The sequence below is a fragment of the Crinia signifera genome, chromosome 3 (assembly GCF_055691185.1).
Source record: "Crinia signifera chromosome 3, ASM5569118v1, whole genome shotgun sequence".
In the NCBI taxonomy this organism is placed as follows: Eukaryota; Metazoa; Chordata; class Amphibia; order Anura; family Myobatrachidae; genus Crinia; species Crinia signifera.
The window spans coordinates 123,402,249-123,422,262 of NC_139219.1; the positions used below are offsets into that span (position 1 = coordinate 123,402,249).

Consider the following 20,014-nt stretch of genomic DNA (forward strand, 5'->3'; position numbering starts at 1 on the left):
AAAGGAATCCATCTAGGGGACAAGATGAAGGCAATCTTCAGAAAGTTAACTTGCTGTTCTTAGGGGTTTCGATGCAGGAACATTTTTGCTTTTTAGGTCAATGAAGACATAGGATTATAAAAAAATTAAACTAACAATCTGTAGTTTTACATATGAAAATTGTAAATTATACTGTTTGGCTTTTCAAATACCACAATGGAAGGAAAAAAAAAAAGTAGTCTATTTAAAAAAATTAAACCAAAACGTTAAAGGCATATTTTATTAAACGATTAAGAAAAGTGAAAATGTTCAAAACAGCATTGTCAACACATTATACATGTTCTTGCAAAAAATATTCATAGTTTGCTTTGAGGACAAATTCAAACCATCGATCGGACTTTAAATGGCCAAGTTCATCTGACTGAAGCAAGATATTTACATCTGGTAAGTAATCCTTAAGATCTTTGCCTGAGAAAACAAGCATAAAAACAATTATGCAAAATGATTTACGAATACAAAGGTTTTAAACAATACATGTGTATAATCATTAGATAAACTCATAACACATACAAGTAATAGGACATCTAAAGACACCTAAAAGATACAACTGCATACTGATTTAAAAACTAGCTTTAACTTACTATTAAAACCCAAGTACTGATATTTAGATGTTTATGTTAACAGTTATTAGTATAATTTAACAATTACACACATTTTAAATTTAGAACCTTCAGCTTAAAATGTAATTGTGCTGATTTGATATGATCACATTATGGCATGACTACTGATATTTATCCAAACAGGACATGAATCATGAAACTGCTATTCTATCACAACTTAAAACAAAACAAGAACAGTGTCTTAATTTAAAAAAAATTCATATATCTAGATAGATATCCAACCTCCAACTCAAATTCAATGTGCACGGGACTGCGCATAGGATCAGACATCAAACACATATGGCCACTTTTAATCCAATTAATCAGCCCAGTCAGTCAGGAGCCTTAAGAGTAAAACATGCTAGTGTGGCAGAATTTACACTTATGCAGATCGAAATAATCTAAGAGCTCCATATAACAATTGATATGTAAAAATGACTCATAAAACACTTAATGAATTGGTTTCTCTATAAAGAAAAAAAATTGTTATTTTTTTATTAACACTTAAAAAAAAAAAAAATCAACAATATTATTTGTGTTTAGTAAACAATACAATAATAGAAGTTAAACCGCACTAATATATGTATTTTATGACCATACATACAGCAGTAATTTAGACCCAATCTTTAAATAATGTCTATACAATGTATACCCTTATTATCGGGACAAGAACAGACAACATAAAATCATAATGTAACTTATACACAGCGTATTAACAAAATTAAAACCTAAATAATAGTATAAAGTATTAAACCAAGTACACAAACCAAGTAAATTATATCAGTTTATTGGTAAACAGCTCCCACAGTAAAAAACTTACTGTACATAAAAGCACTTTTAATAGGAGATGTGTATATACATAGGCACTGAGGGGAGGGGGTGTGTGTGTGTGGTAGTGTGTGCGTGTGTGTGTGTGTGTGGGGGGGGGGTGGTAGTCTGTGGGGGTGGGAGCACCCACCGAAAAAAATAGGAAACGGCGCATATATATATATATCTATCTCTATTGTGTGTGTATATAGAACCTATACAAAAATGAAAACAAATGTATAGTAGTATAGCTGCTCAATTTAAAAAAAACTATCAAACTGTGATAAAAAGTCCTTTTTTGTTTAAGGACCTCAGCTCCCCTCTTTCTTTCTATATCTATCTATCTATTATATCTATCTATCTATCTATTATATCTATCTATCTATCTCTATCTATCTATTATATCTATCTATCTATCTCTATCTATCTATTATATCTATCTATCTCTATCTATTATATCTATCTATATATTATATCTATATATTATATCTATATATTATATCTATATATTATATCTATATATTATATCTATATATATCTATCTATCTATTATATCTATCTATCATATCTATCTATCTATTATATCTATCTATCTATTATATCTATCTATCTATTATATCTATCTATCTATTATATCTATCTATCTCTATCTATTATATCTATCTGTATAGTATATCTATCTATTATATCTATCTATCTATTATATCTATCTCTATCTATTATATCTATCTATATATTATATCTATCTATTATATCTATCTATCTATTATATCTATCTATCTATTATATCTATCTATCTATTATATCTATCTATTATATCTATCTATTATATCTATCTATCTATTATATCTATCTATCTATTATATCTATCTATCTATTATATCTATCTATCTATCTATATCTATCTATCTCTATCTATTATATCTATCTATTATATCTATCTATCTATTATATCTATCTATCTATTATATCTATCTATCTATCTATATCTATCTATCTCTATCTATTATATCTATCTATCTATTATATCTATCTATCTATTATATCTATCTATCTATTATATCTATCTATCTATCTATCTATCTCTATCTATCTATTATATCTATCTATCTCTATCTATTATATCTATCTATATATTATATCTATATATTATATCTATATATTATATCTATATATATCTATCTATCTATTATATCTATCTATCTATCTATTATATCTATCTATCTATCTATTATATCTATCTATCTATCTATTATATCTATCTATCTATCTATTATATCTATCTATCTATTATATCTATCTATCTATTATATCTATCTATTATATCTATCTATCTCTATCTATTATATCTATCTGTATAGTATATCTATCTATTATATCTATCTATCTATTATATCTATCTCTATCTATTATATCTATCTATATATTATATCTATCTATTATATCTATCTATCTATTATATCTATCTATCTATTATATCTATCTATCTATTATATCTATCTATCTATTATATCTATCTATCTATTATATCTATCTATCTATCTATTATATCTATCTATTATATCTATCTATCTATTATATCTATCTATTATATCTATCTATCTATTATATCTATCTATCTATTATATCTATCTATCTATTATATCTATCTATCTATCTATATCTATCTATCTCTATCTATTATATCTATCTATCTATTATATCTATCTATCTATTATATCTATCTATCTATTATATCTATCTATCTATTATATCTATCTATCTATTATATCTATCTATTATATCTATCTATCTATCTATATCTATCTATCTCTATCTATTATATCTATCTATCTATTATATCTATCTATCTATTATATCTATCTATCTATTATATCTATCTATCTATTATATCTATCTATCTCTATCTATTATATCTATCTATATATTATATCTATATATTATATCTATATCTATCTATCTATCTATCTATATCTATCTATCTCTATCTATCTCTCTCTATCTCTCTCTATCTCTCTCTATCTCTCTCTATCTCTCTCTATCTCTCTCTATCTCTCTCTATCTCTCTCTATCTCTCTCTATCTCTCTCTATCTCTCTCTATCTCTCTCTATCTATCTATCTATTATATCTATCTATCTATTATATCTATCTATCTATTATATCTATCTATCTATTATATCTATCTATCTATTATATCTATCTATCTATCTATTATATCTATCTATCTATTATATCTATTATATCTATCTATCTATTATATCTATCTATCTATTATATCTATCTATCTATCTATCTATCTATCTATCTATCTCTATTATATCTATCTATATATTATATCTATCTATTATATCTATCTATCTATTATATCTATCATATCTATCTATTATATCTATCTATCTATCTATCTATCTATTATATCTATCTATCTATTATATCTATCTATCTATTATATCTATCTATCTATTATATCTATCTATCTATTATATCTATCTATCTATTATATCTATCTATCTAATATATCTATCCATCTATTATATCTATCCATCTATTATATCTATCTATCTATTATATCTATCTATTATATCTATCTATATCTATCTATCTCTATCTATTATATCTATCTATATATTATATCTATCTATTATATCTATCTATCTATTATATCTATCTATCTATCATATCTATCTATCTATTATATCTATCTATTATATCTATCTATCTATCTATTATATCTATCTATCTATTATATCTTTCTATCTATTATATCTTTCTATCTATTATATCTTTCTATCTATTATATCTTTCTATCTATTATATCTTTCTATCTATTATATCTTTCTATCTATCTATTATATCTACCTCTCTCTCTCTCTCTATATATCTTAAAGGACCTGTAGAATAAAATGTATGCATGATCACCCCCAGTGTATCCAGTATAGAGTTTATATACCTTCGTTAAGTAACTTTTGAAGCACTTTAATTAAAACCGAGTCTCTTGCTGCTTCTATTGGGTCGTCTTTCCCATCCAATGTAGTCCATCTGTAAATAAGCATATCATTAAATACTTACAAAAACAGAAGTTGTGCGGATGTACAGGTTGAGTATCCCTTATCCGAAATGCTCGGGACCCCAAGCATTTCGGATAAGGGATTTTTCAGTTTTTTGAGATTTTTTTTGTAACAATCTTACCTGGTCCCCCTGATGGTCCCCCAGGGTCCACTCCACAGCAGCCTTCAGGATCTTCTTCAGTGGTCCTAGGGGTGCATTGCATGTGCTCGCACCCCAGGGACCTGAGATGCCGCAGAAGAGGATCCTGAAACCCGCCGTGGAACGTGGTGAATATCAAAAAGGGGGCAGCGGGAAACAACAACAAAAAAAATCCAAAATATTCTGGAAAAAAACATGGTTTTTGAAATATTTCTGTTTTTGGATACTCGGATACAGGATACTAAACCTGTATTAGTCTTTGAATAACCCTAAAGAGAGTTGTTAAGTAGCATTTACACTATCCTTAAACAGTTTAGATGGGTATTTGTGACCAGAAGGATTTTGTGTCATGAGTAAGGAAAGCATTGGTTCATTTGGACAATTTCAAAGCTTTTATTGAATCACTAAGTCATTCTTACATCATGTGCCTCAGTGTCTGCTTGATTGATCAACAAATTGATGCGATTTATCACATGTAAGCCCGGGGACCTGCAGTCAAAAGACTGGACGGCCGCTAATTGGCCAGACAAAGCTTTCTCAGCCAATCATTGGCTACCCAGTCCTTTGAACTGGATTTTTCAACTCCCCCCACCACACAATAGACCCAATTCCCCACATGCCAGACCCAGATCCCTGCACAGTATCTTATGCGATGTGCAGATGATGGCTGCACATAAGAAATCTTCCGTTCCGATGCGCTCGGGACTGGCTGTCATACACTTGTGATTTGTCACCTGATTTCTCTGCCCGGAACTGGGTGAAATTGGGCCCAAATCGTGTAATGTATGGGGGCCTTTAAGATTAAGTTCCAGGATGTCCAAGCTGTCCTTATGCCATGTGGCTTTAGACACCCGCAGTGCATTTCCAGTGCAAAATCAGTTACTGGCCACCTAGACATTGGGAACCTGTCTTCATCCAATCACTGGCTAATGTTCCAGTGCAAGAGATCACTACAGATGGCATACGGAAAGAACAGCCGATTAAGGTAAAACACCTTTTTTTTTTTTTTAATAAGCTGCCTTCACTCACCTAATCATTTAAGGGAATAAAAAAACAAAACTATGGCAATATAGTTGTAGGGCATTTAGAGGCTATGCAATTATGAACAGGATTGAATGTGAGCATACATCTGTATTTCATATTAAAATTATTATTCAGATATATGTAATACCAGGATGAAATTCTACACAACCACTAAATAAATGAAAATAATCAAGTTAAATATAAAAAATCTCCAAAAATACAATACACAAACAATACAAAATTCAAAACAATACACAAACAGAAATGCTTCTCGTCACAGAACGTAGGATAGTGTTTCATAAAGAAAAATGTGGTGTGAGGAGTTGCTTTTCACACAAAAGCATAGCATTTTAAGGCTGGAATTCAGTTATCTAAATGTAATCTACTGCGGCATTGTGGTCCCCTTGGGATATCCCATTAACTCGGAAGCCAGTAGTGAAATGAAAACATGAGTTGTAAATAACTTCACAACAACAGTAATGCATATTTTATTTACAATTATTGAAGTTTTCCCCTTTGAATACCTAGTAACACCATAAAATGAAAGATAACATTAATGATGGTGTATATTTTATAGTGTGCAGTATGTTCTAAGTAGAACTGTTTATTGAGACAACTAAAATCCAATTGTCAGAGCTGCTACTGAATAGGGAAGCATTTCCTGGTCACAACTGAAAGAAGATATACTACTTTATTAGGCCTAACTTATGCTATGTATTTGTGACTCTTAGGTCATCTCACATTAAGGCCCTTATTCAGATCTGATCGCAGTACAAATTTGTTCTCAAAATTGACAAAACCATGTGCACTGCAGGTGGGGCAGATGTAACATGTGCAGAGAGAAACTTGGTAATCAGAGCCGGCCCTAGCCTAAATTACGCCCTAGGCAAGATTTTGACTGTTGCCCCCTAGCACTGCCACTAGTTCCGTCTCCCCTTTCCCAGCACCATCAACCCTCATCATAGCAGTCATCATTTTGGTGTCCCTACCCGCAATATTTTAAATAGAACCAGCACACCCATTCGGTGCCTTTTTTGCTGAAAATTCGTCTTATTTGCATTGTTATGACCAGCACACACAAGGAGCTTCTGCTGATTAAAATGATATGCAGCATGCCTTTATTCTGTGTGCGACTGTGGCTGTACCTGCATAACGAATGCTATGTTACAGTGATTTCCATTAATACACTATTTCATATGCAGATACAGCCTCACTCACACACAGAATATAGGCATGCTGCATATCATTTTAATCAGCAGAAGCTGCTGATGCCCCTAGGCATTCCAAATGCCCTAGGCAATTGCCTAGTTGGCCTATGCCTAAGGCCGGCCCTGTTGGTAATATTACTGCATTCAAACTATCTTTTGCATAAAAAAGCAGCTTTTTGTGGGTGTTCATGTGTTTGTACTTATTGAACTGCAAAATGTGAAAAAATGGGATTTGAGTGATCATTTTTGCCAATAATGCAAGGTAAAATTGTAGGTGAAAATGTGGAAACGGACTGTAAAAAAGCTAAACTAATATAGGGAAACCATACAGAAGTCTCTTAAAAGGTAATAATAACAACAACAACAACAAAAGGTAAAGTAAATATTTTAAGCCACTCAACCCCCCCCCCCAAAAAAAAGTTATAACTCCCACCAGCAAGAATAAAAACAACACCAGCAGTCCAATACCCTGTGCCACAATTTCCAACATTTTGCACTTTTTGACCCAAAAAATGACACGACATGTTTTTACTGTCCAATTAAAAAGAATTCAAAATGTCTAATTACTCATATTCAGGGGGATGTACAAAAGGGATTGGTTGTACAACTTTTACGGTAATTCTATGAAGAATTATTGCCAAATCAGTTAGCAGTTAATCAGCGCTGGTGCTAGGGGGTTCGGCGCCCTCCTGCAAACTATAAATTTGCGCCCACCCAAGCTTTGCAAAGGGACAGCGCCCACCGAAACAAAAACGTGTGATCTCACAAGGAAGGGGAATGGGCACACAATAGTACTCTCACTCCAAATTACACCACATAGTAGCACAATTTTGGTGCCATGAGTTAAAATAGAGGGAGAGTTCGCGCCGCATGCGTGCTAAAAAATGTAGGAGCGTGGCTTCATGAGGAAGGGGCTTGGTCACATAAAAGTACCAATTACACCTTAATCCCCATAACACATTATGCTTCACACCTCAATGCCCATTACACATTATACCACACATCATGATGCCCCTTACATAATATGCAGCACACCATAATGCCCATTACACATTATGCCACACATCCTAATTCCCCTTAAAAAATATGCCATGCACCACAATGCCCATATGACATTGACACACATTATGCTACACATAATGCCCCGAGAACTCCTGCATATGCCCATATTTGAAGGGCTGCTTATTCATAATGCCCACACCAGTTGCCAAAAGTAGTTGCTCTGCTTATACATAGTGCTCACACCAGTTGCCAACATTAGTAGCACTGTGTAACCATATGACCACACCAGTTGCCGACAGTAGTAACACTGCCTATACACGTGCACACACCAGTTGCCGACAGCGGTAGCGCTGCCTATACACATGCCCACACCAGTTGCCGACATAAGTAGTGCTGCATAATTATATGCCAACACCAGTTGCCGACATTAGTAGCACTGCCTATTCAAATATGCCCACACTAGTTGCCGACAATAGTAGTGCTGCGTAACCAGAAGCCAACACGAGTTGCCGACATTAGTAGCACTGCCTATTCAAATATGCCCACACCAGTTGCCGACAGCAGTAGCGCTGCCTATACACGTGCCCACACCAGTTGCCGACAGTAGTATACAAGTGCCAACACTAGTTGCTGACATTAGTAGCACTGCCTATACAAATATGCCCACACCAGTTGACAACAGTAGCAGCACTGCCTATACACATGCCCACACCAGTTGCCGAGATTAGTATCGCTGCCTATACACGTGCCCACACCAGTAGCACTGTCTAACCATATGCCCACACCAGCTGCCGACAGTAGTAGCACTGCTTATACACATGCTCACACCAGTTGCCGACAGTAGTATCGCTGCCTATACACGTGCCCACAATAGTTGCTGACATTAGTAGCGCTGTCTACACACATGCTCACAGCATTAGTAGTGCTGCTTATACATGTGCCCACACCAGTTGCCGACATAAGTAGCACTGACTATACACGTGCCCACAATAGTTGCCGACATTAGTAGCGCTGACTATACACGTGCCCACAATAGTTGCCAACATTAGTAGTGTTGCCTATACACGTGCCCACAATAGTTGCCAACATTAGTAGTGTTGCCTATAGACGTGCCCACACCAGTTGCCGACATTAGTAGCGCTGACTATACATGTGCCCACAATAGTTGCCAACATTAGTAGTGCTGCCTATAGACGTGCCCACACCAGTTGCTGACATCAGTAGCGCTGACTATACACGTGCCCACAATAGTTGCCGACATTAGTGGCGCTGCCTATACAAATATGCCCACACCAGTTGACAACAGTAGCAGCACTGCCTATATACATGCCCACACCAGTTGCCGACATTAGTAGCGCTGCCTATTGAACGTGCCACCAGTTGCTGACATTAGTAGCATTACACTCACACTTTACTCTCCTGGTAGCTGCTCATCCGCTCCTGTGTGTTCAGTCTTGCACCTTCATAGCTCCGCCCCTTCTGTTCCATGTAGCCCGCCCCCTCCATCCGCGAAGCTCCGCCCCTTTTCGCACGTACAGTACTACTGCTGCTGCTGCGTGCTGACCTGGCCTCTCATCTGATGTTTAGGACAGGTAGGAGCCTGGAGGGAGCACTGGGGTAGATTTATGAAGTGGCGTTGATGTGTAAATGCGCTATCCCCGTGCGCTGAAGCAGGGGATAGCGCATCTCCTAATCTATCAAACCTGCGTTGCCGGTGTCCTAACGGCGGCGATGGGAGGGCGGGGACATAGCGCAAGTACTATTACAAGTACTGCGCTTAGCGGTCAAACTAGATTTACGATTCGCCAGCAGAGGATGCAGAGCAGGACAGCGCCTCTCCTGCCCGGCGCCTACCTGCTTTGCATCCTCTGGTAGCGCCGGCCCTGCAGCTAATTGAATTCCCCATCTAACTTTGCTTGCAAGTGGATCATAAAGTGAAAAGAGAGGACATCTGAAATATGCAAAACTCACGCGTCTCTCTTTACAGCTCTGCACAGTATTTCCAGCTTCAATTCTTCTATATCCACTTCTTCATCCTTTTTTTTTTTTTAAAGAAAGCAGAGAAGATTGGTCTTCAGAATGTTTAGATTAGGAGATAAGAGGAACAAAGATCACATATATAGCTAATTTACACATTTATAAGCAACCAAACCTTGTCAATAAATCAATAAATATGCCTACACTTGCTAGATTCAAACCACCTTAAAACTTATTAGCAAAACGCTCAATGGCAGCTATGGATAGTATGTGTAATGGTTAACATTATGGGTATGGGTAAATTGGTCAACAGCGTCAAGGTCGACTACTATTAGTTTTCACTCAAAAGGTCGACATGCATTAAGTGGATATGGTCAAAAGATCCATCGAAGAAGGTCAATATGATTTTTTCATATTAGACACCGTAAAAATGTTCCACGTCCTCTGGCTTGACACGCCATACAAAGTATGAACAGGTACGTAAAAAAAAAAAAGGAATATTGAAAAACTCATGTTGACCTTTTTTACGTCGTCATTTTGACCATGGCGACCTAATGCATGTGGACAGTTTTTATGTTTCAACCTTTTGATTGTTGGATAGTGGTTAACCTTTTGACTGTAAACCTAGATACCTCAACCTGTCAACCTAGAGACCATATACCTAGCATTACTGCCTCACAGAACTGAGGTTCTGTTCCTACCATGACTCCCAGTTCTCTCTGGGAACTCAGTTACCCTACCAGTGTGTGTGGGGAAATCAGACTCAAACAACAATGAACACTAGAGTTTGTGTGCATGTACATATCTTTAGGACAGCATTGATGGTCCACATGATTATTATCTGCTATCAAATGCTATGTTTCGAACTTGATTGTGTAGCTATTTAGTAAGAAACCATCTCCATTTTATATATATTTGCAGGTACTGAACTACATATGCAGTTTTCTCTTCCTATAGTTTATAGTGTCAGATAAGTAGAGGAACATGCTAGTGTGCAGTCACTTTGTCTCACAGCATACCATAGCAAAATGATTAAAATGAAAACACATGCAAAAGGAAACCTTAACAGAATGTGGACATATGCTTTAAGCTAATGCTGCTTTCAGACATGTGACCCAATAAATAGCCAGTTCTAGCAAGCTGGCAAAATTCTCACAGCTCTATGACCCTGCAACTGACCAGGGACTTAGGGGGTTATCCTGATTTCTTCGGTCATTTGCGTTCGAATGGGGGACCGATGTTTTGTTTCTGCGCAGGTGCATGTCTGCACATGTGCAGACACATGGTGCAAGCAGGCACAGTGAAATACATATTCACACATCCGCTTGCCTCTAGCAGTGCGGGCGGCGGTGGCGGGGGGTTGCACAGACCACGGGAAAGCCCAGCGTTTCATGTAAAGACATAGAACCCATACATAAACCATGTGTTTCAATTTTTTGGTAATTTATTATTTTTGCCTTATACAGTCTATCACTTTGTATACAAAGTCCACAAGCTCAAAAGACAGACTCAGTCGCAAACAACATTCAATTCGGGTCCAGTTTACATCATAGGGAGAGCAGGAGCACCAGTTAACACCTTAAATTCTTTGTTATTGTCCTCAAACCATTCCTGAACAATTTTTATTATGTGGCAGGGCGCATCATCCTACTGAAAAAAAATATATACCTGTAGCTGCGACTCAAGTTCACTAGGTTGACAAGTTAAATTATAGCTATTTCTCATAGATTTTCATTAACATACAAAAAAAAAAAAGCCTTTGATTTGGAGTTGATGGGATCAAGTAGAAGTTGTCTTTACAAAACTAATACCCCTTTCAGACAGAAAAGTCTGAAAATCCCGGCAAATACACGGCATTTTAAATGCCGTGTCAATTTGCCGGGAGCAGCCTGACCCCCCTTCACACAGAAGAACAAAATTACCGGGTTGAAAATTTCTACCTGGTAATTTGCTGAATAACACGGGTATTTCTTCTGTGTGAAAGGGTCAACACGGGTCATAAATCCCGTGTCCTCGACCCTGGTCATTTCCCGGGTCGGAGACACGGGATTTACGACACGGGTGTGCCCTTTCACACAGAAAAAGGACCCGTGTATTTAATGAAATTCCCGGGTGGAACTGCTTCACCCGGGTATTTCATTTTCTGTGTGAAAGGGGTATTAGTTATACTTGGCTTGTCCCATATATTACAGCTAAATGTTGTGTTATTGCATTGGGTTTAAGAGAACTTTTTTCTACCACTTGCTGCCTATATCCCATGCCTTGATTGGTGCCATGACAACACTTGGCAGTGATTTTAATGTTAAGGCTTATGGGTGTAAGCTCGGACAGTACAAATATGCTTTATTCTTGAGACCTACATCTTTAAACTTGTGATATTGGCTAGCCAAGCCTTTTTGCCTTTCTAGAAACCTCATCCAAAAAGGGCTGTCCTTGAATGGTTTACATGATCCATGAAACTCAACCCAGTGCATCCAGATAAAACTTTAGAAACAAAATAAAAAACACCAACTGAACAAATCCAGATACATTGTACTCTCTATGTGCTGAAAGAGTTAGGACTATGAAGTGTATGAAGAAATTAGTCTGATTTCAGTCCAATTTACTACACCAAGCAGGGGCTTTGGGTTATGGCTGCTGCTCCTTCAATCAAAAAGCTTGGGACACTTGGGTCTCAGATGTGGCAGACTCAGAATGCGTGATTTTCTTCACATTTACACGAGATCACTGTATATGCATAGAATTGGACTGATTTATGTGTGTATCCCGAAGGGGATTCGGATTCAGAATTCTGACAGAGGGCAGGTACTGTAAGTATACTTAACCTAACTTCCAGGCTCACAGCCTAACACCCCTCCAAGTGCTGCCTTACACTAAGGACCTTATTCTGATTGACCCGCACGCCTGCGAATGGATGATTTACATCAGTGGTTCTCAACCTCGGTCCTCAAGGACCCCCAACAGTGCATGTTTTCTAGGTCTCCTGGCAGTTGCACAGGTTCACTCGTTATTCACTGACACATTTTAAAAGATCACAAGTGGAGCTAATTAATTCACCTGTGATTCTGTGTGGAGGCCTGGAAAACATGCACTGTTGGGGGTACTTGAGGACCGAGGTTAAAAACCACTGATTTACATAATCCTCCATTCGCAGGCAGGGAGATGGTCGGCTACCATCGATTGATTTCTCCAGTGCTTGCAGATCAGAGACACCTATATGGTGATCTACCACAATAAAAGGAAAATATTACACCCTGATGACTGCAAATGGGGTATCATTACTGAAAATGAAGTAATGTATACATATTGATGTGAAACTTATGGTCTAGCTTTGCTCAAAACCAGGGATGTTGCTGGAACCTTGTGGATACTATAGCAACATTAGTCCCAATGCTTCTAGTGGGACAAATCTCTGTAGCAGTTCATTTATTAAGCCAAAATAGTGGCCTACTGTAGTTTATTTTCTGAACAATACTAGAACCTCAAGTAGTTGCCTAGATTATTATATGAACCATAATGGTGTCCTCATTCCCATAATGTCACAATGTTGAGCTACATTATGCCACACAGTACCCCCAATCGACTTGATCACCTTTATAAACTAAAGGGGTTATTCAGACCAGATAGCGTCTCTGCTAATTTGTCAAAGCCCTGCAATCAGATAGCCGCCATGCCAGAATGAAGCCCCACCCTATGCAAGCCTGCAAAAATAATTGCAGATCGGCGAATACAGTAGATGCAAATCCATTTGAAACTCACTCGCCATCCAATGATTTTCCCAGTTTGTGTGTGTAACCCAGAACCTACTAGGCCGATGCAAAAAATAGGATTTTAATACCTACCGGTAAATCCTTTTCAATGAATTCATATGGGGTACTGAGGTCTTATAACCTTGGGGAATAGAGGGTATCCGACAGGAGACAGGCACATAACATTTTCTTCAACCAGGGTGTTCTGGCTCCTCCCCTCTACTTCCCCCTACTAGCCAGTTAAGAAACTGTGCCCGAAGGAAGGATAACGTATGTGAGGTAGGAATTAGCATTAAGATAAGGTGGTGAGATTTGCACCAGCACACCACAACAAAACACAACAACTCTCTCAACTAAACGTAGTTAACCCCGTCATTGTGTTATTATATTAAGATTTTTGTGGAGCAATTAGTCACCAAAACTCAGCTGCTCCTAAACAGGTCAACGGACCAATAACTTTACAGAATGCCAGAAATTGCAATTAGCAAGAAGGCAATAACAGGATTACAACCTGTGCAAACAGAGCACCGCACTGAGGCGGGCGCTCAGTACCCCATATGAATTCAGTGAAAAGGATTTAACGGTAGGTATTAAAATCCTATTTTCACTTTCATTCATTATGGGGTACTGAGGTCTTATAACTTTGGGGAGGTCCCAAAGCTTCCAGAAAGGGCGGGAACGTGCGGAGCCTGTTGCAACACCGCCTGCCCAAACTGGGTATCATCCCTGGCCACGGTGTCAAATTTATAAAATTTGACGAAAGTGTGTTGACCAGACCAGGTGGCAACTCTACATAGCTGCAATGCTGACACACCCCTAGCAGCCGCCCAGGATGCTCCTACGGCTCTAGTGGAGTGAGCTCTCACTGAGGCCGGAATAGTCAAATGGGCTGCCACATATGCTTGCTGTATAGTGGAACGAACCCATCTAGCAATCGATTGTTTCGATGCCGGGTAGCCTTTCTTTTGTGCGTCATACAACACAAAAAGACACTCCGTCTTATGGATCCTTGATGTTCTCCTAACGTAGATCTGCAGGATTCTAACCACATCAAGTGACTCAGGAATATCCTTATGTCTTAAACAAGAGGGAACCACAATCGGCTGGTTCATATGGAACGCAGAGACCACTTTAGGCAGGAACTGCTGTCTTGTCCGAAGTTCCGCCCTGTCTTGATGGAAAATCAAGTAAGGACTCTTACAAGAGAGAGCACCAAGCTCAGAAACTCTTCTGGCCGAGGCCAGAGCCAGTAGCGTCACCGTCTTCCAGGTGAGGTATTTCAAGTCAATGTGTCCACTGGTTCAAACCAGGCTGACTGAAGGTACTTCAGGACAACATCTAGGTCCCAAGGTGCCATTGGCGCCACAAATGGAGGCTGTATTCTCAAAATGCCTTGCAAAAAGGTTTGGACTTCGGGATAGACCGCTAACTTTTTCTGAAAAGAGACAGAAAGGGCCGATATTTGAACTTTTAAAGACCCCAGCCGGAGTCCCTTATCAAGGCCCACCTGCAAGAAATGCAGGAAACGGTCTAATTTAAAATCTGCTGGCGGAAAACTCATGTGCTCGCGCCAAGACACATATCTTTGCCAGATCTTATGGTAGTGCGAGGCCGTCACTGCCTTCCTGGCCTGGGTCATAGTGTTTATGACCAAGGAATGAAATCCCTTCAGAGCTAGGATGTTCCGCTCAACCTCCAGGCCGTTAAACGAAGACGCCCTAAGTCCTGGTAGACGAAGGGGCCTTGTACTAGAAGATCTCTTCTTAGAGGCAGCCGCCACGGTTCTTCTATCAGCATGTTTTGCAGACTTGCGTACCATGCTCTCCTGGGCCAATCCGGTGCTATTAGGATTGCCTGCACCCTCTGATGTCTGATCCTCTGTAACACTCTCCCCAAGAGGGGGAGGGGCGGGAACAGGTATACTAGGTCGTATGACCAGTCCATGGTCAGAGCATCTGTTGCTTCTGCTTGAAGATCTCTTGTCCTTGAGCAATACCTTTCCACCTTGTGGTTGGTCCTTGAGGCCATTAAGTCTATCTGTGGGAGCCCCCACAGATCTACGATGCTTCCGAACACCTGAGGATGTAGACTCCATTCCCCGGGGTGGGGGTCGTGACGACTCAGGAAGTCCGCCTCCCAGTTGTCCACCCCGGGTATGAAGATGGCAGATATCGCAACAGCATGTATCTCTGCCCAGGTCAGAATCTTGAAGTCTTCTCTCATGCGCGCTTTTGCTCTTCGTGCCGCCTTGGCGGTTTATGTAAGCAACAGTCGTTGCATTGTCCGACTGGACTTCTATCGCCTGATGTTCCTGGAGGAAGTGAGCCTCCAGAAGAGCATAGTGTACAGCTCTCAGCTCCAAGATGTTTATGTGGAGCTGAGTTTCCATGTATGACCACCGGCCCTGGAATTGCATCCCCTGTGCAACTGCCCCCCAGCCATGAAGGCTGGCATCTGTGGTCAGCAGGATCCAGTCCTGTATCCCGAATCGTCTCCCTGCCAGGAGATTTGGCGTACATCGATGGACGCTAGATATTCTCCCTCCTCCAGACCTGCAATCACTGCCCTCAGGGATTCCATTTGGAATTTGAACACCCTCTAGTAGGGGTTCAGGGACTTTAGATTTAAGATGGGTCGAACCGATCCATCTGGTTTTGGAACCACAAATGGGTTTGAAAAGTAACCCTTGTTCCTTTCTGCAGCTGGCACTGGTATAATGACCTGTGCTAGGATCAGCTTTTGTACAGCTTGTCTGAGGATACTGCGATCCTCCGCTGCTGCAGGGAGTCCCGACCTGAATTATCTCTGAGGGGGTGGTCTTTCGAACTCCAGCCTGTAACCGTGTGAAATAATGGCCCTGACCCAAGGGCGGATGCATCCCACACGTGACTGAAGAACCTCAGTCTTGCCCCCACCGCGGGGATATCCCGAGGTGGGAGTGGCCCGTCATGCGGCAGACTTAGGGGTAGCTGCACTTGTGCTACAGTCTCTTGTAGCAGCAGCCGCTGCCTTCCTAGGCTTACCTCTGACGCTTCTATTGGCGATGGAGCCTCCTCTGGCCTTGGACCTGAATTTAGAGGTCCGAAAGGACAGCTGTGAACCCCCTGTGAAAGGGCGTCTTACCGGGGTGGAGGCTGATGGGAGGAATGTGGACTTACCAGCCGTAACTTTTGATATCAAATCATCCAGTTCACTCCCAAAGAACCTATCCCCTGTGAAGGGGAGACTCTCTACGCTGCATTTGGAGTCCGAGTCAGCTACCCACTGCCGCAACCACAGGGCCCTGCGGGCCGACACAGCCATGGCCGAGTTGCGGGCATTAATTGCACCTAACTCTTTTTGTGCCTCGCACATCAGCTTTGCTGTGTCCTGGATGTGACGTAGCTTTTCAGCTACCGTAGGTACATCCATGTCACCCAACAGGTCTTCTTGTATCTGGCCTGCCCATGTGAAGATGGCTTTTGCCATCCAGCAACTAGCAAGCACCGGGCGTTGAGATGCCCCACTGGCTGTATACATAGCCTTTACTGTGCCATCTAGTTTCCTATCAACCGCGTCCTTTAAGGACTGGTACCTGGGACTGGGAGCACCACCTTTTTTTGAAAGGCGGGACACAGAAGCATCCACTATAGGGGGCTCCTCCCACACCTTCCTGCCCGTGGGGTCACAAGGGAAGGTAGATTTAAAACGCTTGGACAATGTGAAGCGTTTCTCTGGATTTTTCCAGGCAGCTTTGAACACCTCTTCTAAATCAGACTGTTCAGGAAAGACTATGTCTTGCCTTCTGTGTGACACAAAAAATGGGTCACATTCAACTGGTGTGGCTAGAGGTAAATCTAGTACTTCTCTAACAGCAAGAAAACAGGTTTTCAGTACCTTGAATGCAAGACTGTGACGCCTGTGAATCTACAATATCATCTGCGTCACCATCGCCATCATCCATATTGGAGTCAGGTGCCACGGCATCAAGTGCCCTTTTACGGGACACCCCTGGCATGGGTGTAAGATTATCCACCCTTGCTGACAGGACCTTTAAATCCTGTTGGACTTGCTTAGTCTGCCAATTATTTGTCGCCAGCTGTGATGAGACAGTCTCTAACATGGCTTTCATACAAGTGGCCCATGAAGGTTCCTGGGAGTCAGCCTGCGAGCTACTGCGCTGCGGAGACATGCTACTGAGCTGTGGTGACATACATTGCTCACATGCAACCTGTGATGTGGAGCTAGCAGCAAACTTGTTGCTGCAAATCATGCAAGTTATTTTTCTCACCATGTTGGAGAAAATAATACCCCCTTAAACACACTGCAGTCACGCTGAACACACACACAGTGAATATACAGTAGGATATATGTATCTAAACACACTATGTGCAGTAAAATTGCTTAACCTGCAGTGGGGGACTCAGAGGAATATGGGGGACACCAGCACCCTGTAACCTGGTCTACCGATTAGATAGACTGGCTTTTATGCACAGACACCAATATTATCAATACTGTGTACTATCAGTGGCTTATAGCGCACTAGAAGCGCTATCAAGCGCTATACTTGCTGTCTCTGCTGACTGATCTCTCTCCCTTCAAGGCTGCGCTGAGGAGTGATCTCTGCTCTGCTGTAATGGCGCCCACAGCATGAGAAGAAGCAGGAAGCAGTGTACAGGCACGCTCAGGTACCGCTGAGCTAAGCCCTGCCCCTTGTAATGGCGCTCGGGCTATGCTAATATTTATACTGGCGCCTGGTAACCCTTTAATAAGGATTGACCCACATAGCGGTATATGCCCTGGTGGTCCAGTGGCAATGCCTGGCATCCAGTCTGTCGGCGTGGCTGCAGTGTTAAAACAGCTGCGTGTGATCCCTGTGCAGGGCCATCGCGCCGCCATCGCCATTATGCCGCACATAAAACCGGCGTCCCCACTGAGGGGACCCGGTTATTACTCACCACCGACGTTTTCAGGCTGAGCCAGGGGTGTGCGGCAGCTGGGGGTGTGCTTGCTGCAGCGCAATGCCCACGGTAACAGCACCCTCTCAGGTCGGTGGACCTGCAGCAGGGATCAGCTTGGTTCCTTGAAAGGCCTGCAGCAGTCCCTTCCCCCGGCTTCCCTCGTCGCAGGGAAGCTGTTAAGCCCAAACAGCAACCCGAAAATAACAAACTAAAAGAAATTGAAGAAAAACTCTCTGGAGCTCCAGGAGTGTGCATCCTCTCCTGAGGGCACATTTTCTAAAACTGGCTAGTAGGGGGAAGTAGAGGGGAGGAGCCAGCACACCCTGGTTGAAGAAAATGTTATGTGCCCGTCTCCTGTCGGATAACCTCTATTCCCCAAGGTTATAAGACCTTAGTACCCCATAATGAATGAAAGTGAAAACAGGCTGATCAGGGCTGGAGCTGACATTCCACGCATTCCCTTGGGAACGCCTGAGTTTTCCCTGACACTCCCAGTACACAGCCAGGTAACACCCACAAACTCTGGCTTTCTGTCAATCAACTTGCAAACGGCCAGCGATTAAATAATAAAGAAACTGGATTTTTACACAGAATGGCTTGCGCAACCATGCTATGATCCATAACCATGCGTAGTCGATACTCGGCCAGCTTTCAAATACACAGCCCAGCAATCAGGTCTGAAATAAACTCTTATGTCACTTATGAGGTGTCATGCATAATACCAATAGTAAAATTCATTGTTTGCAAGTGTGGTAATTTATATTTTACTTCAATGTTGCTAACTCCATTAGTGTAACATATCAATGCCCAAAATGCACTCAATCCGCTATGTGCAACAAGGTTTCCTTACAAATACCTGTACATAAATTACAGCATACATTTTCTCATGAAAATTCAAAGGTTCAGTTAAACCTTAACACAGGACTGAATCTATCCGAGGGATTTATGGCCCACTACAACATCTGAGGAATCTGGCCCAGAGAGAGTGAGGGCATCGGAGCTCTAACTCTGGTCTGTCATCAACTTAGAGACAATAAAACTTTCACACTACTTATCTACAAACCAATTAAGGACTCAATTTACAAGCTCATTCTGTTATTTTGTTTTGTTTTGATCTTAAGAATGTCCATCTATCACATCTTGTTCCTACTCTGCTGTGTATATATATGTGGTTCTTCACACACCTTGTTATACCATGCCTGAGGAAGAGACCGAAGAAGTCTCGAAAGCTTGCATTTTAACAACATTTATTTTTGTTAAATTGGAAAGGCGGTGAGAGTCTCGTCCGTTCTGCTACAGATGCGACAGCTACGTGCCGCAAAGAGTAAGGTGGCTGTATAAGGTCTTCAGTGACACTCCACTGCTGCGCCTGTCAGCGGTTATCAAGGACCGAGGTTAGGAGAAATAGTATGAAGCTCAGTATTGAGAATTTTCCTCCAGGTTCACTTGTTCGGATGGCGGC

The 20,014-nt window shown here is 40.5% G+C and overlaps 1 protein-coding gene across 1 annotated transcript in view; it reads right to left on the minus strand.

Annotated features, from left to right (window-relative positions):
* Positions 1 to 232: 232 nt before the first annotated feature.
* NUP133 (nucleoporin 133) overlaps positions 233 to 20,014 on the minus strand; it is a 167,659-nt gene continuing 147,877 nt past the window's right edge. The window contains exons 24-26 of the mRNA XM_083176459.1: positions 9,858 to 9,922; positions 4,397 to 4,485; positions 233 to 447 (exon numbers count right to left, since the gene is read on the minus strand). Of these exons, the coding sequence (XP_083032585.1) occupies positions 311 to 447; positions 4,397 to 4,485; positions 9,858 to 9,922 (291 nt within the window). The 3' untranslated portion in view covers positions 233 to 310. The remainder of the gene's footprint in view (positions 448 to 4,396; positions 4,486 to 9,857; positions 9,923 to 20,014) is intronic.